This window comes from Macrotis lagotis, chromosome 7 (assembly GCF_037893015.1).
Source record: "Macrotis lagotis isolate mMagLag1 chromosome 7, bilby.v1.9.chrom.fasta, whole genome shotgun sequence".
In the NCBI taxonomy this organism is placed as follows: Eukaryota; Metazoa; Chordata; class Mammalia; order Peramelemorphia; family Peramelidae; genus Macrotis; species Macrotis lagotis.
This window is the reverse complement of record NC_133664.1, coordinates 197,679,439-197,707,095: the sequence shown is the minus strand read 5'-3', so window position 1 is coordinate 197,707,095 and position 27,657 is coordinate 197,679,439. Positions and strand designations below refer to the sequence as shown.

The 27,657-nt window shown below is 38.4% G+C and overlaps 2 protein-coding genes across 4 annotated transcripts in view; one reads left to right on the top strand and one right to left on the bottom strand.

Moving 5' to 3' along the window:
* A2M (alpha-2-macroglobulin) overlaps positions 1–26,000 on the bottom strand; it is a 260,412-nt gene extending 234,412 nt beyond the window's left edge. Inside the window, 9 exon segments of the mRNA XM_074195313.1 lie at positions 1,663–1,771; positions 1,877–1,995; positions 3,567–3,687; positions 5,013–5,097; positions 6,039–6,208; positions 18,452–18,454; positions 18,839–18,990; positions 23,001–23,184; positions 25,870–26,000. Coding sequence (XP_074051414.1) covers positions 1,663–1,771; positions 1,877–1,995; positions 3,567–3,687; positions 5,013–5,097; positions 6,039–6,208; positions 18,452–18,454; positions 18,839–18,990; positions 23,001–23,184; positions 25,870–25,949 — 1,023 coding nt within the window. The 5' untranslated portion in view covers positions 25,950–26,000.
* FOXJ2 (forkhead box J2) overlaps positions 1–27,657 on the top strand; it is a 287,675-nt gene that overhangs the window by 51,497 nt on the left and 208,521 nt on the right. The window lies entirely within an intron of this gene.

Sequence of the window (27,657 nt, the reverse complement as noted above, 5' to 3'; positions counted from 1 at the left end):
ATCACATTCAATTTGGATCAGTGTATAGCATGGAAACAATGTAAAGACTGGCAAATTGCCTTCTGTGGGGGGTGGAGGGAGGGAAGTAAGATGGGGGAAAATTGTAAAACTCAAAATAAATAAAATCTTTTTAAAAACAAAACAAAACTGAACATCCTCTTTGTGGGGAAAAGAGGGACATTTAATGAAATAGGGAACTTTGAGATTTTCCTGTTGAAATGACTGGAGCTGAACAGAAAATTTGATCTCCAAGTATAGGACTCAGGTGAAACATAGGGCTGATTGTGGGGGGGATTTGATGATATTGAACTGCATATATTCCTGTATGGGAAGAAGATAGTGATAACTCATATCAGCCTTCTCATTTATAAGAGCAGTTAGCTGTGTGGCCTTGGGCAAGCCACTTAACCCCATTTGCCTTGCAAAAACCTAAAAAAAACCCAGTTTGATGGAGCATATATAGACAAGGTACAGGAGGCAGCTGAATATACTGGTATAATATATTATAAAGATGAAGTCAGTGGGTAAAAAAGGAATGTACTAGAGCATGTGCTAAGACAATTCATGTAAAAGAGTCAAGAAAAAGCTTTTGCAATGGAATAGAATTAGGGAAAGTGAGAGGGAATGAGTGAGCCTTCATTTTCATCAGAAATGGCTTAGTGAAGAAATTACATGCATATTCAATAGGGCATAGAAATCAAAAAGGAGAGGAAAAGAATGGGAGAAAGGGGAAAGGGGAGGGAAGGGAAAGTGTAGGAGTAAGAGGAGGGGAAGATCTGGGAGTGAGTAATCAGATACAACACACTTCTGTGGAGGGACAGTATGACGGGAGAGAGAGAATGGAATTAATAAGAGTGGGAAGGAATAAAATGGAGGAAAATACAGTTAGCAATAGCAACTGTGGGAAAAAATATTGAAGCAACTTCTCTGATGGACTTATGAACACAGGCTGAAGTATAATTTTTTTCTCTCACTTTATTTTTCTTGAAGTTTCTCTATCTTTTGCCGGAAGGGGTTTGTGTTTACTTTCATATCAAGATTATTGTAGTAACGTGAAAAGAAATAAATTAGTTATTTAAAAATAAATAAAATATATTAGAGACAGCAATGTAAAAAACGTTTGCATGAAAATCAAACTATTTCAAACTAATATGACATTAACCATTACTTCAAGCTAAAACCACTTCTCCACTATACCCTCCATGGGAAACCAGAGTTAGATAGAAAGTGGTGGTAGCAGGACTATGGAAAATATGTGACAATTCCTGACTCCCACCTAACTATTAAATGGAAAAAGGAAGTATCAAAATTGGAAAGAAGAAAGAACTTTGCACCAAATCTGTCAGTATCAGAAGTTGGGCTAGCAGCAAATGAAAGGGAGGAAACTCTGATGTTTGTAACATTTTGAAATTTTTCTTAAGATTTCATTATAAGGGAAAGAAATTAGGGGATTATTTATTGGTGATTTTGACTTTTAAAATAGCCCAACATAAGATTTTGTTGTTATAAAGGATATGAGAAACCATCGAGCCCCATCTCATCATTTTTTATCAGGAAACTGAGATACAAAGAGATTATTAAGAAACTTTCCCCAGAATCATACAATTAGTTAGTGGAGCTGGGGTTCAAATCCAGATTTCTTGTGTGTTAGAGGTACTATACCTGCCCAAAGAAAGGTAGTCCATGCCTATAGTGTGAATCCACATTCTCAAACTTGACTTTGCTTGGGACATCTTTTGTCTCACAGGATCCAGTTCCAGTCAGTTCCATTCTTAAGAGAGAAGTAAGCAAGAAGTGATCTCTTTTGGAGGAGAACTTTTTCTTGAAATCTAGATGTTATGTCCACATTTCCCCAACTTCATAGCCAATGGCATACATACCTGTTCCTTCTACTCTGATCTTGGCAGTAATATGAAGGTTCATCAAAAACTCACTTTTCTTCAATTGGAAAAGCTTGGTTTTTACTTTTTGGGAGATGCAACCTAAACCATCTAGCTGAAAGTATAGAAAGTATAAGAAAGATAAGAATGTTTGGAATGTCCTATTGGGTCAGATAGATATTCCAAATTAAAGCAACATACATAGTTATTTAACAGTGTCTGTAATTTGTCACATAAGTCAATTTCAATAGGGACAAGACCAGCTGCTCAAAAGATCCTCTTCTTGTGAGTTCACTGTTGTTGGGTGTTATTGGATTTTTCATCATACTCTCTTTATGTAGTATTGGAATAGGCCACCAATGGGTCTCCTTGATTCCAGTTTCCCTTCTCCAATCCATTCTCCATTCAGTTGCCAAAATACTTTCCTAAGGCCCTGGTACTCTCCTGCTCAAGAGCCTTCAAGGGCTCCCTGTTGTCTTAACACAAAATACTCCCATGGTCCACAGATTAAAGCCTTCTGTGGCAGCTAGATGGCAGTGGATAGAGGACCACTCTGGTGTCAGGAGGACCTGAATTCAAATGTGACCTCAGACACATAATACTTACTTAGCTGTGTGACCTTAGGCAAGTCACTTAACCCCATTGCCTTGAAAAAGTCAAAAACAAAGAAACAAAGCTTTTACAAGCACTAGGCTACAAACTGATTCCTAGATTACATAGTCTGTCTCTTGCCACCATAGCTTCACAAGTTATTTCTCATGATTGCTGTCTCCTCACTGCCTCTCAGAATCTTTATATTTCTTCAAGGTTCACTCCAGCTGTTATATTCTCTATGATGTTTTCTCTCTCTCTCTCTCTCTCTCTCTCTCTCTCTCTCTGAAGATTAAAAATTTACAGTTTTTACATGATATGATATTTTTGTCTTTTGTCTTCAAAGAAAACCATGACATTAGGGGAGATGATGCCATGACAAGCACATGCATTGGATCTGAATGAGGGGATGCTGTGCTAAGTTATCAGCCTCACTTTTTCCTCTGGACCATCTGGATCCAGTGGTCTAATATGAATGGATTAGAGGTAATCAGGGTTAAGTGACTTGCCCAAGGTCATATACTTAGTAAATATCAAGTCTGAGACCAGATTCAAATTCTTCTCTTCCTGATTCCAAGATCTGGTCTATGCATTGCACCATCTGACACGTGCATACACACACACACACACACACACAGACAGCATATTATTAATGCTCTTTTCTTCCACAATCTACCTTTTATTTTCTTATTTGCTCACATATTGTGTCCAATCAATCAATCAATTAACTTTTATTAAAGACCTAGATCCACTCAATAGACCTAAAGGCATGAACTTTCACTTTTGTCTTTGTATTCTAAGCACTTAACACAATGTCTTGGAGGGAAGCTAGGTTGTACAGAGGTTAGAATGTTAAATTTGAAGTTAGGAAGGGTTGAGTTCAAATCCAGCTTCAGGTACTTACTAAGCTGAGATCCTGATCAAATCAAATAATTTCTTTCAACTTCCATTTCTTCATTCATAAAATGAAAGCTTAAAGTTGGAATCCCTTCCAGCTTTAAATCTATTACACTATTAGCTTAAGGCTACTTAAGATTTAGCGAATTAAGTCATTATCTCTTAGTTTTCTAATAAAAAAAAGTATCTTCTACTTACCTGCTCACTGAATTCTTCACAGAGACTCTCTGACTATTGGCCAGAACACTCAGAATTTTGTGAGTACCTCCTGCACACACTCACACTCGCTAGACCTATAACAGGTTCTCCATAAGTGTATCTGTTACCAGAAATAAAATATAGAAAACAAATCTATTAGTGGTAGAAAGAGGTTTCCTGATCCTATTTTCTGTTTTATCTATATATCTTATCCCTAGATAGCCAAAGCAAGTTTACTCAGGTTTTCTGGAAATCTTTTTTTTCTTTTCAGCTCATACTAAATGGAATTTTGGTTCAATAAAGCAAACTAATCTGAATAAATTTCTGATCTCTATAATAACATATGCACATACATAGAGGTAAAAGAACAAAGGCAATGGAAGAGGATATAGCTAATGAATTATTTATAGGCAACTGCTGAATATGATTTAAAATATTTTAATTAGTAATATGAATTTATTTGTCTCAGTCTTGAGTTAAATGCATAATGAACAACACCTTTTTTAAACTACAGAAATCCATCTTAATGGATCTTCTGAAACTCAGTCTTTCTATTGTCCTTCTATCTCTGCTTTGTTTAGATTCTTCTCTATTTTTATTTTGGTTTGTCTCTAGTGATATATTTATTCTATTTGGAGGGTTATTCTCTCTAATACCTAATTAGAGGATGATAATAATTCCTTCCTCTGATTTTTTCTCTGCTTCTGTCTTCAAAGACCATCTTGTCTGTAGCAAGTTGTCACAAACTGGTCAGAGAATTATTGGTCATTATTGAAACTGAACTGGATAAGGAGTCTTGTTGTGACCTTAGTACTTCAAAAGACATAATTTCTTTATTTTTTTATTTTTATTTTTTTAGGTTTTTGCAAGGCAATAGGGTTAAGTGGCTTCCCCAAGGCCACACAACTAGGTAATTTTTAAGTGTCTGAGGCCGGATTTGAACTCAGGTACTCCTGACTCCAGGGCTGGTGCTCTATCCACTGCACCACCTAGCAGCCCCCTAATTTCTTTATTTTCTCTATGACCTCTGCTACTAGTAGAACATTTGTGGCCACCACTGTCATGATCACCCTTCAACTTTGAAGCAGGGGTATTCACTTCTAATAAAAAAAAAGATGGGGGTTGGCTAGGTGGCGTAGTAGATAAAGCACTGGCCTTGGAGTCAGGAGTACCTGCGTTCAAATCCGGTCTCAGACTCTTAATAATTACCTAGCTGTGTGGCCTTGGGCAAGCCACTTAACCCCATTTGCCTTGCAAAAACCTAAAAAAACCCCCCAAAAGATGGGGAAATGGGCAGGAAAAAGTCTTACAGGAGAGGGAATGGTTTGAACCCATTAGCAACTTCTCTTGATGTGTTAAGAGAAACCATGCAAAATTTTCTATTCTGTTAGAAAGAGGTTCCTTTTACTGAAGTTCAAACTAGAGAAGAAAATAGGACCTACTCACCGCCCACAGACCGACACTGTAAGTTCTGTGTCCAGGATTGTGATTTTATCTGGCACCTTGACCTGAACCTCAAATTTGGGCAGCACTGTTGGGAAAATATGGAAAACAAGTCAATCTAGTATTGAGATCCATAGATTTTGTTTGAACCTTTCTACCTGAGATAACATCTTAATAGTCTTCAAAAAGGCAACTAGATGTCCCAATGTATCCAATTTCTTCACAAATGTCAACTTTGGCCTTCAGAGATCTAACTAATGAAATGTCCTAACAACTCAAGCAAGAAATGAAATAACTCTATTAAAAGGGAGAGAATTTGTATGTTTATAGAGCATAAAATGAATTTCAAATGGAAGAGTCTTTATTAAGAAATATTATCTCTTCCACCAGGACTAGAGCAAAAGAAGAGAGATTGCATAGTGCTGTTGAGATGGTTTTAAATGTGAAACTGAGATGGAGAAGCTTGGACCTGATGGCTCCAATTTTTTCATGGAGATGTGAGGTCCCTTAAGAGAAGGAAGCAAAGAGAGTTTGAGGAAAGAAGAGAAAGCTGAGAACAACGGTTGAAGGAAATATGAGTAGAGTAAGGAAACATAAAAAATTGGAAGGCTGAAATTAAGACCCTTTACTGTTGGATAACATAAATTTGTCATAGATCCAATCAGCACAGATGTGCAATTTCCTCCAGTGGCTTTCAGAAGGCAAGCTGGAGAAGTAGATGAGGAAGAGTACAGAAATCCAAGGTTGGGGTTTGTAAGCCCCTTCAAAATAGGCACCATGAATTAATTATCTCTGAATCTTTCCTAGCTCAGTGTGCTATATGTAATAAGTGCTTAATATACAGATCTTGAATAAATGTTTGCTATGGAATATCACCATTTTCACACAAAATCAGTGATGATCCTGGCTGAAATATGGTGAATTTGCCTCTCAGTTGACCCCAGCCTATGGAAAATGCAGAGAATCTAAATGATCTAAAATCCTAGGAACAAGTTCACAGCCCTCTCCCTACCAATCCAAGGTCCGTACCAAATTCATCCACCTTAAAGGAGTGTTCTTTATTTCTCCCTACTTCCTTCTGTACCACCACCTTGTAGGAGCCAGGGAGGGGTTCTGATGAGAGGTCAAAGGAGAGCTGCTTGAGACCCCCTTCTTACTGGAGATTCTGCTATTGTATGGAGACGATTCCTTTGTGGACCCTATAAGAAGAAAAGATTATAATGGTAACAAAAGAAATAAAACCATAGGAGAAAGAATAGAATCCTTGATGATCCAGAGTAGTTTGAAGGCTCTTTAGCTTTGCTTTCATTTACAATGAGAAAGGAAGCATTCAGCTACAACCTATTGAAGATCTGAGATAGGATAAAGCTTTCTCAAGCTAGCTCATATCTCTGAGATATCATAGGAAGATACCTGTATTTACCAATGCCCCAAGTCTGAAATGCTTCCTTTTACTTACCTCAATGTACACCAGTGGAAATTGAAAGAAAAAATAGAAAAACATATAAATCGAAAATTGCAGACAAATCTATAAATAGCATTATATGATCATATCTGCAATAAAATTCTAGATAGAAGTGTCTCAGATCTATTATTATGTGTAAATATGTACACATACAGATGCTTATGGGGCAACCAGATAGTACCAGCATACTGGACCTGAGTCAGGAAGACTTGAATTCAAATATGTCCTTAGACACTGACTAGCTTTGTGACCTTGGGCAAGCCACTTAACCCTATTTGCTTTAGTTTTTTTAATCTGGAAAATGGGGATGATAAGAATAGGACCTATATTCCCAGGCTTGCTTTGTAGATCAATTGAGATAATTTTTGTCAAACTTTTAGCATGGTACCTGGGATATAGTAGATGCTATAAAATATTAGCTATAAGAAAATGTAAAACTCAAAACCTTGCAAAAAAAATGATTGCAAAGATTTTTTCTTGGGGAGTTCAATGATGGCTTGTTGAATTTCTTTTTCTGAGATAGGGTTGTTTAGGTATTTAATCTCCTCATCATTTAACTTGAGCAATTTATATTTTTCCATGAACTTATATTCATCCATGAACTTAGATTATCAAGTTTATTGGCATAGTTGGGCAAAATAATTTCAAATTATTATATTAATTTCCTCCTCATTGGTGGTGAGTTCACCTTTTTCATTTATGATACTAGCAATTTGGTTTTCTTCTTTCTTTTTCTTAATCAAATTGACCTGGGGTTCCAGGGGGTTATAAGTTTTATTAGTTTTTTCATAATACCAACTTTTGGCTTTATTTATTAATTCAATAGTTTTTTTGCTTTCGATTTTATTAATTTCTCCTTTAATTTTTATAATTTCTAATTTTGTATTTAATTGGGGATTTTTAATTTGTTCTTTCTCTAATTTTTTTAGTTATATGTTTAGTTCATTGATTTCCTCTTTCTCCAATTTATTCATGTAAGCATTTAAAGCTATACTATATCCCCTGAGAGCTGCTATGAGTTAATCCCATAGGTTTTGGTATATTGTTTCATTATAATCATTTTCTAGGATAAAATGGTTAATTCTTTCTATAATTTGTTTTTTGGTCCACTCATTCTTTAAAACAAGATTATTCAGTTTCCAATTGGTTCTATATCTCCTTGGCCCAATATTGCATATGACCTTTATTGCATTGTGATCTGAGAAAGATGTAGTCACTATTTCTGCCTTTCTGCAATTGATCTTTAGGTTTTTATGTCCTGGTACATGGTCGGTTTTTGTATAAGTCCCATGTACTGCAAAGAAAAAGGTATATTCCTTTCTATCCCCATTCAATTTCCTCCATAAGTCTACCATATCTAGTTTTTCTAACAATTTATTTACCTCCTTAACTTCTTTCTTGTTTATTTTATGATTTGATTTATCTAGATCTGATAGCAGGAGGTTGAGGTCTCCCACTAGTAGAGTTTTGCTGTCTATGTCTTCCTGTAGTTCTTTCAGCTTCTCCTCTAAGAATGTGGATGCTGTCCCACTGGGTGTATATATATTCAGTATTGAAATAGCTTTATTGTCTATGGTATCTTTTAGGAGGATAAAGTTTCCTTCCTTATCTCTGATCATTACTAATTCCTAATTAATAATTACCAAATTATTAGTGTAAGGCCTCTTCTATATGTATGAAGGCTGTGATTGAGGCAATGATGGGTATATGAACTAGGCAATGACCGGTATATGAATTCACCATTTGGAGTATGCCTTATGTGATTTGGCTGTATTTCTGACATTCCAGGAACTAGCCATTCCTGGGAAAAACAAAACAGGATTGGGAGAACTGGCTATTCTCCCAGTGCTGATGTTTAATTAAAACAACCCTTACAGCCCCATAATGGCATTTCCTTAAAACATAACATATTGATTCAATCTATGCTCAAGGAACTGGATCCTATTCAACTCAGATGGCTCTGAGCCTTCTTTGCCCTGAAAGGTATAAAACTTCTAAGCCCCTTCTCCTCTTTGGGATCTCATCAATGGAGGAGACTTCCTGCCTGGAATTCTTTCCCATTTGGAACTCATAGGCCGGTAACACAGGGACACCACACCCACCCTGAGAAAATGAGTTGGTACTCCTCCGAATTGGTGATGTTTTCTTTATCTTTCTCTTCTACTTTGATTATAATATTAACAATCCTTTGTCTTTTATGTATTATCTGCTGTATTGGATGTTATTGTAATCAATCTATTCCTTGTGTAATTAAAATACTTTTGTTTTCACTGGTGTCAGCGAGAGTGTCATTTACAGGAACGAATCTGAACTTCATTTAAAAATCACAAAACAATCTCTTTTAATGCTATCTATTTTTGCTGCTGCTTTGAGAGGATTGCTACCCCTGCTTTTTTTAACTTCAGCTGAAGCAAAATTTATTTTGCTCCAACCTTTTACCTTTACTCTATATGTATCTCTCTGCTTCAAACGAGTTTCTTGTAAGCAGCATATTGTAGGATTCTGGTTTTTAACCCACTCTGCTATTTGCTTACATTTTAAGGGAGAGTTCATCCCATTCACATTCAAGGTTATGATTACTAATTCTTTATTGCTCTCCATGCTTTCTTCCCTCTGTTTGTATTTTCCCTCTTACCCCCCTTTATCTGTATTCCCCAGGATTTTGTTTCTCAATACCACCCCCTTCAGTGTGTTTGCCCTCCTTTATCACCCCTTCCCCTTTCCCTTTTTCCCTTTTCCCTTCCCTTCCTTTTGTAAGTTCCCCTTTTTTCCCACTCCCCCTCCCTTTCTCTGTCCCCCCTCCCCTTTTCCCCTTTTAATCCTTGAAAGGTTAGATGTTTGTTAAGTTAACTAGGTATGTGTAAGTTGACTTTAAGCCAAGTCTGATGAGAAGAAGATTCAAGTGTTTCTCATCTGCTCCCTTCTTTCCCTCTATTACCATAGGTTTTTTGTACCTCTTAGTGTAATGAGATTTACCCCATTCAATCCCTTCCCTCCTCCTGTCTCTTTCTTGTCCCCCTTTTTAAGGAGGTAGTGGTCTTTTTAGATCATTCTATCTGAGTCATAGAAAATTTTGTGTTTCTGTCACTTCTAGTTAAATATATTCTGTCTAATAGAGTTAAAATTCTTGAGAGTTATTAGAGTCTTTCTCCCAAGTGGGGTTAAAGTCAGTTAAATCCCATTGGATAGCAGTCTCATGGATAGGTCATGAATGTCCATCATTTCTGGCTAGGTATATTCTCTCTGTTAGAGTTACATTTCTCAGGATTTATGAGAGTCTCCCCCCACCATGCTGGGATATAGCCAGTTTCAACTTTCTGGATTGCATTATTTTTCCTTTTACCACCCCCCCCTTTTTTTTAACCTTTTCATGTGTCTCTTGAACCTCCTGTTTGATGTCCAAATTTTCTGTTTAGCTCTGGTCTTTTCATCAGAAATTTTTGGAATTCTTCCATTTCGTTGAATGTCCATCTTTTTCCCTGGAAGAGAAGGCTCAGCTTTGCAGGAAAGTAGATTCTTGGCTGCATTCCAAGCTCCTGTGCTCTTCGAAATATCTTGCTCCAGGCCCTTTCATCCCTTAAAGTTGATGCAGCCAGGTCCTGCGTGATCCTTACTGTGGCTCCTTGATATTTAAATTGTTTCTTTCTGGCTGCTTGCAGGATTTTCTCTTCTATCTGATAGTTCTGGAGTTTGGCCACAACATTCCTTGGTGTTTTCATTTTAGGATCTTTTTCTGGTGGGGATCGATGTACTCTTTCAATAACTACTTTGCCCTCCGATTCCATGATATCAGGGCGGTTTTCCATCACTAGATCCTATAATATTAAGTCCAGGCTTTTTTTCTCTTCAATGTTTTCAGGAAGTCCTATAATTTTCAGGTTGCCCCTCCTCGATCTATTCTCAAGGTCAGTGGTTTTGTTGATGAGGTATTTTACATTTTCTGCTATTTTTTCTATTTTTTGATTTTGTTTAACTGACTCTTGCTGTCTCATGGAGTCATTAGTTTCTGTAGACTCCATTCTTTATTTGGGGGAGGAATTTTCTTCATTAACCTTTTGCAACTCCTTTTCCAATTAGTGAATTCTACTTTTGAAAGAGCTTTCCATTTGACCAATTGAGGTTTTAAGAGAATTATTTTCTTTTTCATTTGCCCAATTGAGGATCTGAGAGAATTATTCTCATTTTTTATTTGTCCAATTGATGATCTGAGAGATATATTTTCATTTTGTATTTGTCCAAATATATTTTTTTTTAGATTTTCAAGGCAATGGGGTTAAGTGGATTGCCCAAGGCCACATGGCTAGGTAATTATTAAGTGTCTGTGGTTGGATTTGAACACAGGTACTCCTGACTCCAAGGCCGGTGCTCTATTCACTATGCCACCTAACCGCCCCCAAATGTATTTTTTAAGGATTTCTTTTCTTGTTACAAGATATTGTCTCTCCTAAATTTTCCAGTTGAATTTTAAACTCCTTCCTTATTTCTTCAAGGAAGTCTTTCTGTGCTGAAGACCAGGTCTTATTCTCCTCAGAAGTCCTAGGTCTCTCTGAGTTAGGGTCTTTCCCTTCCAAGAATTTTTCTATGGATCCCCCTTTCCACTGACCCTTCTTCATTTTGCTAAGACCTTGAGTTGGGGAGGGGCTGGTTCACAGGGGCTTGGGATCAATAGAGGCTTTACTCACTGAGGGCAATTTCTATGGCTGGCAAGTAGGAGGTGCTGGTTGTGTTCTCTAGAGTGTCTGTGACCTCTATTGAGGCCTTCTCCCTTAGCTTGAAGGGAGGAGTTGGAGCTAATGAATCCTTTAGCCTTCAATCAATGGTGGGCTTCACCCTGGGGTGAGGTTATCCTTCTCCCTATTGTTAGCTAGGCTGGTTCTTCTGCTCACACACCTGTGCCTGAGGAAGAATTAGTCTGCAATTGCATGTTCTGGGAAGAGGCCTCAGTTGCAATGGAGGCCTGGACTCAGAGTTCCTCAGACCAGAGGAGCCCAGGGATGGTGTGTCCACAGCTATCCTGCACTGGAACTCTCCCCCTATCCCTGTTGGCAAGCTCCAGAGGGTCAGCACGCCTCTGCTCTGTAGTTGATTCAAGCCCTGGTCATCTAGCCCCATAGCTGATCCAGCAGGTCTGGCCCTTGGGCCCTCAGACTCCCAGCTCCAATTCAGCTGCTAATCTGGCTGATCCCTGGCTGATCCACCCTCTGCCCCCCAGACTCACCCGCCCTAATTCCTCCAATGCTGCTGAGGGAGACAAATCCTAAGGTAGATGTTCTTTCTCCTGGCTTTTCTTTCTGGGTTTTGTGGGTCAGATTTCTGTTAAGAGGTTTGTTTCATAAGATAGATAGGGAAAGATCAGGAGACTTTAGAACTGTGCCTGTCTTCTCTCTGCCATCTTGGCCAGGGCCTGATGGATTCACAAGTGAATTCTACCAAACATTTAAGGAATGAGTGGTTCCAATTCTACATAAACTCTTTTCAAAAATAGGGAAAGATGGAAATCTGCCTAACTTTTTCTATGAAACCAATATGGCGTTGTTACCTAAACCAGGAAGAGTTAATACAGAGAAAGAAACTTATAGACCTATCTCCCTGATGAATATAGATGCAAAAATCCTAAATAAAATCTTAGCAAAAAGATTACAATTTATCCCTAGGATAATACATTATGATCAAGTAGGATTTATCCCAGGAATGCAGGGTTGCTTCAATCAGAAATTATATGATCATATCAATAGATGCTGAAAAAAGCTTTTGACAAGATACAGCATCCATTCCTACTAAAAACACTAGAGAGTGTAGGACTGTTGCTTAGAATGATTAGCAGTATCTATATGAAATCATCAACAAGCATAATATCCAAATGGGGAGAGGCTAGAGGCATTCCCAGTAAGATCTGGGGTAAAACAAGAGTGCCCATTATCACCACTACCATTCAGTATTGTATTAGAAATGTTAGCTTCAGCAATTAGAGAAGAAAAAGAAATTGAAGGAATTAGAATGGGGAAGGAAGAGACAAAACTCTCAGTCTTTGCAGATGACATGATGGTCTACCTAGAGAATCCCAAGAAATAATCCAATTCACAATTTTAGCAAAGTTGCAGGTTATAAAATAAACCCTCATAAATCCTCAACTTTTCTATATATTTCTAGCAAGTTACAGCAGGAAGAGCTAGAAAGAGATATCCCATTCAAAGTAATCTCAGAAAATATAAAACACCTGAGAGTCTATTTGCCAAGACAGACTAAGAAACTTTTTGAAACCAATTATAAAACACTTCTCACACAAATTAAATCAGATTTAAATAACTGGGCAAATATCAACTGCTCATGGATAGGTAGAGCTAATATAATAAAAATGACAATCCTACCAAAACTAAACTACTTCTTTAGTGCCCTACCAATCAAAATTGCAAAAAATTACTTTAATGAGTTAGAATAAATTGCAGGTAAATTCATATGGAGAAATAAAAAGTCAAGAATTGCCAGGAGCTTAATGAAAAAAAGTGCAAAAGAAGGGGGCTTAGCCCTACCCAATCTAAAATTATATTATAAAGCATCAGTCATCAAAACTGTTTGGTATTGGCTAAGAAATAGAGTAGTGGACCAGTGGAATAGACTAGGTGTAAAAGCAGGAGACAATTATAGTAATCTGCTGTTTGATAAACCCTAAGAGTTCTGCTATTAGGATAAAAACTCCCTCTTTGATAAAAAACTGCTGGGATAATTGGAAGTTAGTATGGAAGAAACTTAGATTAGACCAACACCTAACACCCTTTACCAAGATAACATCCAAATGGTTATAGGACTTAGACATAAAAAAAAAATACTATAAGCAAATTAGAAGCTCAAGGACTAGTTTACCTGTCAGATCTATGGAAAGAGGAGCACTTTAGTTGGAGAACATCCCCAAAAATCAACTAGATGATTTCATTTACATTAAATTAAAAAGCTTTTGCACAGATAAAACCACTGTAACCAAAATCAAGAGAAATGTAGTAAATTGGGAAACTGTTTACAACTAATGATTCTGACAAAAGACTCATTTCTAAAATATACAGAGAAATGAGTCATATTTTTAAAACAAAAAGCCATTCCCCAATTGACAAATGGTCAAAGTATATGCAAAGGAAAATTACAGATGAGGAGATCAAAGCAATCCATAGCCATATGAAAAATTTCTCTAAATCATTAATTATTAGAGAAATGCAAATTAAAGCTTCTCTGAGGTACCACTTCACACCTCTCAGATTGGCCAACAAGACCAGAAAGGATAATGATCATTGTTGGAAGGGTTGTGGGTAATCTGGGACACTATTACACTGTTGGTGGAGCTGTGGACTCATCCAACCTTTCTGGAGAGCTATTTGGAACTATGACCAAAGTGCAACAAAAATGTGCACACCCTTTGACCCAGCAATGCCATTACTGGGTCTATACCCTGAAGAGATGATGAAAAAGGGTAAAGACATCACTTGTACAAAAATATTTTTAGCAGCCCTATTTGTGGTGGCAAAGAATTGGAAATCAAGTAAATGTCTTTCAATTGGGGAATGGCTTAGCAAACTGTGGTATATGTATGTCATGGAACATTACTGTTCTATTAGAAACCAGGAGGGATGGGATTTCAGGGAAGCCTGGAAGGATTTGCATGAACTGATGCTGAGTGAGATGAGCAGAACCAGAACACTGTATACCCTAACAGCAACATAGGGGTGATGTTCAACTTTGATGGACTTGCTCATTCTAACAGAGCAACAATCATGGACAATTTTGGGCTCTGTAATGGAGAACACCATCTGTATCTAGAGAACGAACTGTGGAGTTTGAACAAAGACCAAAGACTATTACCTTTAATTTAGGAAAAAAACTATCTGATTGTCTGTTCTTGTTACCTCTTAGACTTCTTGTCTCTTCCTCAAGGATATGATTTCTCTTTCATCACACTCAATTTGTTTTTATTTTAATTTATTTTTTTATTCTCATTTTGTTTTTTTCATTAATAAAATATACTTGTTTACAAGTAAACAAAATACCCCTCCCCCCATGAATATAGACAGACTTGCTTGGGTGAAAAAGTAAAGGGGAGAGAAAAAAAATTAAAATTAAAAAAATAATAGTAATAATTGTAGGTATGGCCAGGTGGCTCAATGGATGAAGCACCAGCTGTGGAGCCCTGAGCACCCGAGTCCATATCCAGCTTTGTAAACCCAATAATCACCCAGCCATGTAACATGCAAGCCACCAGATCCCCACTGCCCTGTAAAAACCAAAAAGAAGGAAAAAAAAGACCCAAAATAAAATAAAATAGTAATAATAGTAGGGGTGGCAGACAGAGCATTGGCCCTTGAGCCAGGAGCACCTGGGTCCAAATCTGGCCCCAGACACCCAAATATCACCCTGCTATGTGGTCCCAGGCAGGTCACCCAGCCCCACTTGCCCTGCACCCTCCCCCAAATAAGAATAACAAAAAATGTGCTTCAGTCTTTGTTCCAATACCATCAACTCTGTTGTGGGTGGATCATATTCTTTATGATAAGTCCATCATAAAAGTTACTTCCATATTTTTCCAACATTGCCATTGCTGATTGCAACTCCCTCCTTTCTTATTTCTCCTCTACCATGTACTCTATTTTCTCTCTCCTTTGACTCTGACTCTGCTGTAGGGTTGCTGAGTGGTGCAGCAGACAGATCCCTGGTCCTGGGGCCAAGAAGCCCTGAGCCTCCATACCACCCCTTAGGCCCAGAATCCACCTGGCCCTATGGTCCTGGGCAGGCCATCCAATCCCAGCCCCTTGCAAGAAATAAAAAAGAAAATGTGTTATATCTGACCACTGTACCCCAATAGTCCATCCTCTCCTCCTTTATTCACATCCCCACCCCTTCCCCCTGTTCCCCCCTCCTTCTTACTCCAGTTGTCTATACCCCATTGAGTATATTTGCTGTTTCCTCTCCTAGCCATCTCTGATGAGAGCAAAGGTTCCCTCATTCCCCCTTGCCCCCCCTTCCATATCATTGCAATAGCTCATTGTAATAAAAAAATCTTATTATGTGAAATATCTTGAACTATTCCCCCTCTCCTTTTTCTTTCTCCCATTCCATTTCCCTTTTTTTCTTATTGACTCCATTTTTACACTGTATTTTATCTTCTAATTCAGCTTTCTCCTGTGCTTCAACTATAAAAGCTCCCTCTACCTGCTCTATTAACTGAGATGGTTCATATGAATATTATCAGTATCATTTTTCTATACATGCAGTTCATCCTCATTAAGTCCCTCATATTTCCCCCCTCTCCTCCAATCTCCATGCTTCACCTGAGTCCTGTTTCTGAGGATCAAACCTTCTGTTCAGCTCTGGTCATTCCAAAAGGAACATTTGAAATTTCCCTGGTTCATTGAAAGTCCATCTTTTTCCCTGGAAGAGGACATTCAGCCTTGCTGGGTAGTTCATTCTTGGCTGCATTCTAAGCTCTCTTGCCTTCCGGTATATTGTATTCCAAGCCCTACGAGCTTCCAATGTAGCTGCTTCTAAGTCCTGTGTGATCCTGACTGCAGCTCCACGATATTTGAACTGTGTCCTTCTGGCTGCTTGTAATATTTTCTCTTTGACTTGGGAGTTCTGGAACTTGTCTATAATATTCCTGGAGGTTAGTTTTTTGGGATCTCTTTCTCTGGGGGATCGGTAGATTGTCTCCATTTCTATTTTGCCCTCTGCTTCTAGAATATCAGGGCAATTTTCCTGTAGTAATTCTTTGAAAATGATGTCAAGGCTCTTTTCCTGATCATGACTTTCAGGTATTCCAGTAATTTTCAAATTATCTTTTCCTAAGTCTGTTTTCCATATCAGTTGTTTTTTCAATGAGATATTTCACATTTTCTTCTAATTTTTCATTTTTTTGGTTTTGAAGTATTGATTCCTGATTTCTGGTAAATTCATCAATCTCCCTGAATTCTATTCTTTGTCTGAAGGATTTGTTCTACTCAGAGAGTTTTCTTATCTCTTTTTCCATCTGGCCAATTTTGCTTTTTAAAGCATTCTTCTCCTCAATAACTTTTTGAACTGTTTTATCCATTTGACCTAAGCTGTTTTTTAGCATGCTATTTTCTTCAGCATTTTTTTGGATTTCCTTGACTAAGCTGCTGACTTCATTTTCATTTTTTTCCTGCATATCTCTCCTTTCTTTTCCCAGTTTTTCTTCCAACTCCCTCATTTGATTTTCAAAGTCTTTTTTTGAGCTCTGTCATAGCCTGAGCCCAATTTCTGTTTTTCTTGGAGTCTATAGATGCAGGAGCTTGTGCTTCCTCATCTTCAGACTGAGTATTTTGATCCTTCTTGGGCTCATTTGCAAAATATTTCTCAATAGTCTTCCTCTTGTTTCTTTGCTTGTTCATTTTCCCAGCCTAAGCCCGTTTTTGGGGGTGCTTCCTGAGCTTTTGGGACACTCCCACAAGGTTCTCAGTGTGTGAGGTTCTGTCCTCCCTCCTGTGTGAATGAACATAAGCACCCCTCTCTGCCACGGGGCCAAGTTGGGGGGGACCTGTTGTTCTATGGGGGGGCCTAGACTGGGATCAGGATCTGAATGTGGTCAGAGCCCCAGAGTCTTGTTCCAGGGGCAGAGGACAGAGCTCTGCAGTCTCTCTCTCTTCACTCCCCTCCCTCAGCTCAATGGGTTCATGCCCTGGGGGCTCCTGCTTACTGGCTCCACCTGCTTCTGTTTCCAGATCTGGACTGAGGAAATACCACCTGCTGTCTGTGTGCCCTGAGGGCTGGGCTCCAGGTGCTTGCTCTGGCAGAGGTCCCCCGCTTTGTGCCCAGTGCTTCCTGGGGTGCAGCTCAGGAGACTCCCCCGCTGGTGTGAGCCGCAGCTCCCAGCACCCTGGGGCTGCCTCCGGGAGGCTGAAGTTCTTTCACTCTGGCAGGCCACCCCTCTGGCAGGCCGCCCCTCCGACTCCGAGGAGCAGAGCCTTTCTGCTGTTTTCCAGGTTACCTTGAGTAGGAGAACTGCCTCACTGGGTCCCTTTGTGGGTTCTGTCTCTCGAAAGTTTAGTTAGAGTCCTTAGCTGATGAATTTTATCAGAGAGCTCCTAAGACTCGATCCCTTCATGTCGCCATCTTGGCTCCATCACACTCAATTTGGATCAATGTACAACATGGAAACAAAGTCAAGACTGACAGATTACTTTCTGTGGGGGGCTGGAGGGAGGGAAGTAAGTTTGGGGGGGAAATTGTAAAACTCATATCTTTAATAAAAAAAAATTCAATAAAAAAAATTACAGACAAACTCCTTAACCCTTCTTAAAAGGGAGATGGATAGGAAATAATACAACTTCTGACTTTATCTAAAGTTCAACAGCCCATCAAGAGTATTTATTTAGCTTGCACCCTATCCTAAATATTCGATGTTATCCTTGAAGGAAGGAAACTTGATTAGCCACCCAATTGCTCAGTCTGCTTTTGGAGAAGAAGTTATGCAGATAACAGTGAACAAAAAAGAAAAAAGATGAGTCACTGTAGACTGAGCTGATTTTAAGTTTGAAATAGTATAAAAACACTTATCAGAACCATAGATTTAGAGTTAGAAGGCACTTTAGTGGTCATATCATTCAACTCTTATGTATGGACGGAGAAACTGTGGCATGGAGAAATGAAATGCCTTGTCTCAAATCATACAATGATAGGTTTGTCTATTAATAAAGGTGAAGCTAGGACTTAATCTCAGATCTTTTGATTCCACATTCAACACTTATTATCCCTATATCACACCACTTCCTTTCTTTCCCATAGAGTGCTATTTACATAGTAGATTCTTAATAAGGAGAAGAATTTCCTTCTACTCTTCCCCCTTGATAATGCTTCAAATTGGAACTTTTATCCTGAGATGGGACTGGAAGTCACTGCTGTTATTCTCTGACTCCCCAGAGGCATGCCCCTCACCTTTATGGTCCCACTACAGTTTTACATGACTGTTAAGATGACTCACCGACTCATTCAGGGGGTGAAAATTTCCATCCACAGAGATAATATGATACTGTGCTCAAAACAAACAAACAACTATATATATATATGTATGTATAAATTATGAAGTTCAAAATCCCTACACTACACAGTAACCTAAGAGGTAAAGAATTTCACTAAGAAAATAATGGGGAAAGTCCCTTTCTTGGAGTTGTCCTTGACTTCCATGCCTTTTTGTCTTGGCTTGTCTGTTTGTTTGTTTTTTGTTGTTGTTGTTGTTGTTGTTTTAGGTTTTTGCAAGGCAAATGGGGTTAAGTGGCTTGCCCAAGGCCACACAGCTAGGTGATTATTAAGTGTCTGAGACCAGATTTGAACCCAGGTACTCCTGATTCCAAGGAGGTGCTTTATCCACTACCTGGCCGCCCCTGGCTTATCTGTTTGAAGAAAGACCTGACTCTCTGAATTCTTCACCAGCACTGTCTTCTGTTTCCTGAACCTGTGTGTTGGATCTTTCACCTCTATGGTGAAGAATGCCACCTCTGAGAGTATTGGTAACGTTGGAATCTGGGAAACACAAACTTTTTTTAAAACCCACATATCTCATTCACTTTGGAGATTTCATCTCTTAATATAAATTTCCCTTCTCTCTTTCAGTCTCACTAGAGGAAGTTAGTAAAAGGCATGAAGTATTTTTTTCCCTTTTTACCAGCAAAATGAGACCTAATTCACCATATATCTTCCTTCTATGTATCTCTGTCATACTTCTTTTACTTCTTTACTCTGTGTCTCTCTAATGTCTACCAAGTAAAGTCCAACATTCTTAGATTGTACTCTATAAAATGTTATTTATTTCATTTCCATCAAGCCTTCTGTCACTCTTAATGAAATGTTTATTGACTGACAAACTTTGATCCCCTACCACCCCTAAAGACTATGTTCAGGAAACTGGACTGCTAGTCATCCCCAAATATCTAATGTAGCCGCACCTTTGAGCATTTTTTTATGTGTGCAGGGCTGGTAAGAGTTTACATGTAGACTGCTGAGACTGTATCCCTCACACCCACCCCCTTAGACCATTCCCTATCTCCTTGGTTTCACTGAGATATGTGATCACCCTTCCAGCCCAAGAGATTTCTTGCTATTTTGTATTCTTTGATTTAATATAATCAATGGAATGTCTGCAATATCCATTTGTGGCCTGGATAAATGATTTACTGGATATTTTCTAAATGTTTTCCAATATGAACTTATCTCTCTCCAAACTAGAGATATTTGAAAGGGCTGCAGAGAGCTCAAAATTCTAGTGTTCTTAGAGATAGAAGAGATTACCCAGAGTTCTTAGATCCTGTCTGCTCCCTCCTACCCCACCAGCTAGCTGCTGTTAGTATAGGAATGACCCTTCTCCTACTTTCAACAAGGTTGAACTAGATCCCAGATCATATCCATGCCATCTGTGATGTACATATATAATATATGTATGTGTATATAAGTATATAGACATAGGTATATACATATAAAACCCCAAACACATATGTACATGTGGGTATATATATATAATATAGCATTATATATGCATAAATTATATAGTCACATATATATATGAGATGGTCCTTGTTCCCATACTTCATATTATTTATATTCATTTTTAATGGTACAGAGCATTTCATTATATTCATGTACCACTATTTTTTTAGTTATTCTTCTGTCTACATATACCATTTCCTACTTCATTCCAATTTCTTTGTTACCACAAAAAAATGAGATTTTGTCCTATATGAAATCTTTCTTTTAATTCCTTGGGGTAAGTACTTGCAGTGAAATCTCTGAATCAGAGATTGACCTTTTAGTCACTTTTTAAGCAAAATTTTTAAATGTTTTCCAGGATGATTGTCTAAGTTGGTTCCTAGTTCTTCTTTGGAACCAAGCTAGATCTTTATAATTACTTAGTGTTTACTTTGAGATGTTTTGTTCTTTTCACTGGGACTTTTTTCTTATGCTTATTTTGAGTACCTCAACAGGAAATAAACAAATATTTCCTGAAATGATAGACCACAACTCTTTCTTCTACTTTTTTTGTCCTTCCAAAAAAGGACCTGTGAAAAATCCTCCTATTTCTCTGGAAATTCCTGATCTATTTTGATTTCAGTAAAAATCTTAATATATGATTCAGTTCTTCCAGTGGTATTTTGATTTGTTGGCCATTGAGCAAAGATCTCAACAAATCAGGAGCAATAGTTAAATTACTATTAATAGATATTCTAAAAAATAATTCTTTGTCTTCTCTGAGTCCCTTTTCTCACTTTTTCACTAAAGGAGTGGAGGGAGAATACCCCTACAGATTGTTTTGTAGTTTTTTTGAATCTCTCCTCTGAGTTTACTCCCCTACTGCCACATACCTTGGCACAGGTTCTCATCCCCTTCAGGTTAAGCTATTATTACAAAAGCTTGCTGACTGTTATCCCTGCCTCACGTTTTTCCTCTCTCAACTCCATTCTACACTTGTTCTTTCCAGTTGATCTTCCTGAAGTGCAGATCTGACTGTCATCCTTCCTCCCTATCCTGTAAACTCCAGTGCTCCCTGTTACTTTCAGGATTAAATATAAAACCCTTTTTGGCTTTTAAATCCTTTCATAACCTGGCTTCCTCCTACTTTTCTAGTATTTGTATACATTCTCTGGAATCTGGTGACAGTGGCTTCCTTGTTATTCCTCAAATAAGATACTCCATCTTCTCCCAACTCTAGGTATTTTCACTGGTTATCTCCCATGTCTGTAATTCTCTCCTCCTTACCTCCACCCCTTGACTTTTCTAATTCCCTTCAAGTCTCATTTAAAATTCCTCCTTCCAAAAAAACAACACACTTCTAAGTTGATCCCTGTTAATGCTAGTTAGCCTTGTCCTTGCAGTTATCTATAATTTATTCCATATACATCTTTGAAGACAAAAATGTGAGATTTGTAAAGTTTTTTTAAGGTGTCTGGCACCTTATAGTTTTCATATAGATAACAGTCATCATTATAATTGTTGTTATTTGCATGTAGTTGTTTGCAAGTTGCCTCCCTCGAGAATTCAAGATACTTGAGAGGTGATACTTTTTTTTGCCTTTCATCATATCCACTGGTGCTTAGCAGAGGTCTTGATGCATGGTAAGAATTTAATAAATGCTCATTGACTGGGCTGCAATAGTCAAATAGGTCACTCGTGATGAGGATCTCTCTCCTTAGACTGGCCTTCAGAAAACACATTTTTAATTGCCAGAACCTAAAGTCTTTGCAGCATGTTAGAACTTTCAGAAATTTTGAAAAGCTGAAATTAGCCTTCAAGAATCAATTTAGAATCATCTCCTTATCATGATGCTTTATTGGAGTAGGAAGGAAACCCAACAGGTTTAAATGAAATTTCTAAGGTCATCAGTAATAAGTAGCAAAACCAGAATTCAAGTCCATATCTTCCAACTCTAAATCCAATGAGCTTTCTGATATATGATACACTATATTACTATTCTATCACTTTCTAGCTTCCCCTCTGTTTCTCTCTCTCCCTTATGGATACAGGGAATGATTTCAAGATTCCCATTTCCAGTGCTATCTGAGAGAATTTTACCATTTAGCTAACTCAATAAGGCATCTCCCCATCACCCTTCCCAGAGTCAGAGAAAATGATTGACAGAGCAGGGAAGGGAGGCATGGTTGAGCAAATTCTGAGGGAGAATTCCCTTCTCCCCACTGGAAATGAGGTTACCAATCTGGATTTTCAATAATCAATCCCTTTTCAACAGGAGAGGGGCAGAAGTCAGAGGCATATGATAGGATTAGAGACAGCTAATCTGGGTTTTGGACAGAATTGGGCTTCCCGTTGCTATCATGCAAGCTATTCCAAGAACATGGAGGATTAGACATCATAGTATCTAAGAACTTCAAGTTACCAAAAGAAATCCCAGACTAGAACTTGTACAGTCAGAAGATGAAGCTACGTCCCTTCCCATCTTTTTTTAGTCCCAGAGACTGAGATGGAGTGAAAGTCATTCCTTTCCATTTCTTTGAATGAGACATAGATTTAAGTTCGAAGAAACTTTTCTCATCTGCACTGAAGGTCAGAGAGAGAGAGAGACAGAGACAGAGAGACAGAGACAGAGAGAGAGAGAGAGAGAGAGAGAGAGAGAGAGAAAGAGAGAGAGAGAAGCAAGTATGGCAGGGGGACTCCAGTCAGTCATAACTGTCTCTGTTTTAGTTATACCTATTTTTTCCTGTTTTGTTCTGTATATAATATAAATCTGCCATGATTGCATATTGTGAATCAAAATTTATGGATTCTGAGACAAGAGCCCTAGAAGAGTGATTTACCCAAAAGAAGTAAAGATGGAAGAAAAATATAAATGTAGTAAATGGCAAGCATTAAAATTTCATCCACATGTCACCTCGAAACTAGATTCAGGATAGGCAGAGTGAGCCACCAATGGGTCAGAAGCAAAACAAGATTATCCTTACCCCTTCAGAAGAACTAATCCCCATTCATTGTAGAGACAACTCCCAGAACACTGTAATCTTAAATCAGACAGGATGACTGGTACTCACTTTGAAAGGTAAGCAGGTGAATGCTTCTTTGTCATTCACATTATAACTGATGATCATGCCAGGGGGCCTGTTGAACTCCAACATGGCAGTTACAGTCACAGTCTCCTTCAAATGACTCAGAAGCAGACATACTTTCTCAGTAATCTCAGTATGAAGTAGAGAGGGGACCAGTACCATGTACTGACTAGAAGAGAAAAGGCACAACCAGCCATTGCTGTCACAACTGTGTTTTCTTCATAGTCATTGCTACTACCAACAGCTCTGAAGGATGTCCACCTCTGAAGAGCTGGAATGATAGCTGTGAAATCCTAGAAGGGATTGAATTCCTTCTCCATCATTCTCAGGTAAAAGCATCATTTCCTATACAAAGTAGGATTCAGAGGGATTGATATTTCACAGACAGACCTCACTTTAAGAAAACATCTGAATTAACACCCTTTTTTGTTGTTTTTCTCACTTTACATAGCCTACCTACCAGAAAATCTAACTTAAGAGTACACGTGACTAACTTGAATGTCAGGAAGATTTGAATTCATATCCCAACACCACCCTCATTGTGCAACACTAGGAAAGTCAAAATCTCTCACAGTGCCAATTTCTTCATCAGTAAAATGGAACTATTAATATCTATACTATACTTATCTACCAGGAATATTGTAAGGGATGAGTGCAACAATGAAAGTACTGTTCAGATGCCAGTTGTTTAATGAAGCATATAAAATCTATTTGATTTAAAAATCCAAATCATATACAACTTTCCCAGGAAGATACTTATAGCAAAAAAAAGTTATCTATAGCCTCAGTTTTGTCAATCCTCTTCATGATATGAACATTTTCATCTGTATGTTACAAAAATTCTTTATACCATTTTGGGCACCCACACACAAACATGGTATCTCAGGCTACTCTCTGTTTTGCCAGGGCCATAGAAAATATGAGAATGTAAGATAATAACAACTTAAACTCATAAAATCTATAAAGTGCTTCCCTCACATTAATGTGATGTTATTTGTTCCATTTTATAGATAAGAAAAGTGAAGTTCCATTTACAAAACTTTCCCATCTTAAAGTTGGCATTAAATATTATGAAGAAATGTTCTTCAAATTAGTGAAGAGAAAAAACATCCGTGAATTTGCTATCCCTGTCAAGTTCCCTTAGATTTGTTTAAAAGTAATGATTGTTGATACTTCTTCATTATTCATTGGTAAGGAGAGTAGCTGTTTTCAAAGGTTAAGAGAGAAGCTTTCAAGATAAAAAAAATGATCAAGGTAGAGATGAGATTATGCCTTCAAAGTAAAAAATTGGCCAGATACAAAGGTCTACATCTAATCTAATATCTATTTTTTTAGAAAATTGAACAATAAATTAGAAGCACCATGTTTTAATTGGCAGCTAGATGGTACAATTGCTAGATTAGTGAAGAACTTCTGAGTTTGAATCTTGCCTCAGATACTTTCTGATTGTATGTCAAGGTTATTATGAGGACCTGGTTATGTATATCACAATCTTAAATTTCTGTTTAAGTGTTAGCATGTCAAACCCATATGGGACTGCAGTCCACTCAATGATAACAACCTTTCTTGGAGATAGTGAGGAACCAGGCCTGGAGTTCTTTGGGCACCTAAATAGTCATCATTATTTTCCCCAACAGAAACTGGGAGTGTAGAGAGAGAATATAGGGAAATGACAGGTGAAAGAGGAGTTGAGAATTTAGGGGCAGATATCAGTGAATGCCTTTCAAGACAAGTTAGAGGACAGAATTAATAGAACAGGAAGCTATCTCCATGAATATTCAAATGAATAGTAGAGATTCTTAATGTTGTAATACTTTCAAGGTGTCACACAACTTTGCAAATTTCCCCACATTTGCTATTTTATAATCCTGTCCCATTTATGAAGAATAAGAAAAAGGATTTTGGCTGCTTCTGGGATGAAGGATAAGGGAATTAACTAGGAGGCTGCATCTTAACTTGCATTTGTCCTTGATGTAGAAAAAAGAGATAAGCTATAGAAGATAGCTGTAGCTGGGAGAAATGAATATGGTTACTCTTAGGGCCCAGACAAGAGGAAAAAATAGAATGAAAAGTCCAAGGTTAGGAAGTGATAAGAATTAACAATGCCAGGAATCCCTGGGAAACTGAGGAAAAATGGTTTTTTGATTGTCCTCCCACTTTTTTCTTCCTAATCTAGTTGCCCAGTACCCTTATGTTATGAACTATATCATCCCACCCAAGCCTTACTCTCTCAGGAAAGTAGCCAATATTCCTCAAAATATCAAAAAATATCACCCTCAATCTGCATCTAGCAAAATTCCCATTTTTTTACTTCCTTGTCCTCAACAATTGTATTCAAAAGCAATCCCCCCTCTTAATTTTTCAGAAATGATCATGATTTACTGTTATTTGGAAGGGAATTTTTGTCAAAATACATATATGTATATACCTATATGCATATCCCTTATATATACATACACAACTATGCATGTGTTTGAGGGGATACTCAGAAGGGCAATATCTCAAGTCCAAATGAATAAATTTCTAGAGACAGAATGACAGGCTAGTGAGGAGATATTGGGGAGGCAGTGTTTTCCCGACTCTTTTAAAGTCACCCAAGCACTTCCCCATATATTTTTCCTATGTCTAAGTTTGTGATTTCAGAAAACTGAGAATAGATAATTTAAAGGGAATAAAGGAGAAGAGGGCCAGAGAAACAAATCCAAACGCAAAGTTAAAAAAGAGATTTCCAGTGCAAGCCTATTAGGAAAAAAGAAAAAGCTTAAGATAAGGCTAAGGCTGGGGTGTGACTTGCTATTTCCCTTCCAGACTGGCTCCTTTCTTTGTAAATACTCAGGTTTCTCAGAAAACTTACGGTTCTCCATTGAGTCCTCCAGTGACCAAGGCAAGGAACCCCAGGACAAGACCGAGCTGAGGCAGCCAGTCTTTCCCCATGGTGTTGTGAAGGGAAAGACGGGAGGCCACATGAACTTGTTGCCTCGCCCTTGCACTGTGAGATGTTCCTAAGTAGTCTGGGTTTTATACTACTGCCTTCTGCAAACAAGAAGCCCTGCCCACACAACCTAGATTCTCACAAAGGGTCATTGCTCTCTGTTTGCTTCATTGCAGCCAAGTCTAATTTTTGGTAAATTCAGGGCCTCTTTCTGAGATAACATCTACATTCAAAATCTAGCCAACTTTTTTAGTCTGACTACAAAATTTTAAATTCCTTTTCCTGGTTCCTAACAGAACCATTCTGAGGGTAGATTTTGATTAGATGGGCACTGCCCTTACATCCACATATCTCCTTTTCTATTCAGCACAATATCACAAATGTTACTTGGCAAAGATGCTGGAATGACTTGTCATTTCCTTCTCTAGCTCATTTTACTGGAGGAATTGAGGCAAACAGACTTAAGTGACTTGCTCAGGACCACACATCTAGCAGGTGTCTGAGGCCAGATTAAAACTCAGGTACATGACTTTTATTGACCCCAGGTGTACCACTGTATCCACTGAACCACCTAGCTATCCCAAAAGACCTTCATAAGAAATAAACTATTGGAGACTTCTGGCCAAGATGGCGGAGAAAAGACAGGTACAGTTCTAAAGTCTCCTGATTTTTCCCCATCTATCATGTGAAACAAACCTCTTAAAAGAAATCCGACCCACAAAACCCAGAAAGAAAAGCCAGGAGAAAGAACATCTGCCTCAGGATTTGTCTCCCCCAGCAGCACTGGAGGATTTTGGGTGGGTGAGTCTGTGCTCAGAGGGAGGATCATCCCAGGATCAACAAGATTAACAGCTGAATTGGAACTGGGAGTTTGAGGGCAGGAGAGCTGGACCTGCTGGATCAGCTGTGGGGCTAGATGGCGGGGGCTTGAGTCAACTAGGGAGCAGAGGCACTGGTGTTGGTGCTGTCCCCCGGGAGCTTGCAGACAGGGCTGGGGGGAAGAGTTCCAGTGCAGGAGAGTGCGGACACCATCCCTGGGCTCCTCAGGTTTGAGGAACTTAGAATCCAGGCCTCCATTACAGCTCAGTACTCTTCCTGGAAAGAATGCAGACTACTTCTGCCTCAGGCCCAGGTGTGTGAGCAGAAGAACTAGCCCAGTTTATGAATGACCTCAGGTCAGGGTAAAGAGCACCACTGATTGAAGGCAAAAGAATTCAATAGCTCCAACTCCTCCCTTCAGGCAAAGGGAGAAGGCCTCAACCAAGGTCACAGACACTCCAGAGAAAGGAACCAACACCTCCTACTGGCCAGCCAGAGAAATTGCACTCAGTGAGTAAAGCCTTTAGTTATCCTAAGCACCTGTGAACCAACCCCTCCCCAACTCAAGGTCTTAGCAAAATGAAAAGGGGTCAGCGGAAAGGTGGATCCATAGAAAAATGCTTGGAAGGGAAAGACCCTAACTCAGAAAGACCTAGAACCTCTGAGGAGAATATGATCTAGTCTCCAGCACAGAAAGACTTCGTTGAAGAAATAAGGAAGGAGCTTAAAAATTTGGGAGAGACAATTGATACCTTGCAACAAGAAAACAAATCCTAAGAAAGTACAATTGGACAAACACAAAAGGAGACTAAATCTCTCAGATCCTCAACTGGACAAATACAAAATGAGAATAAATCTCTCAGATCATCAATTGGATAAATACAAAATGAG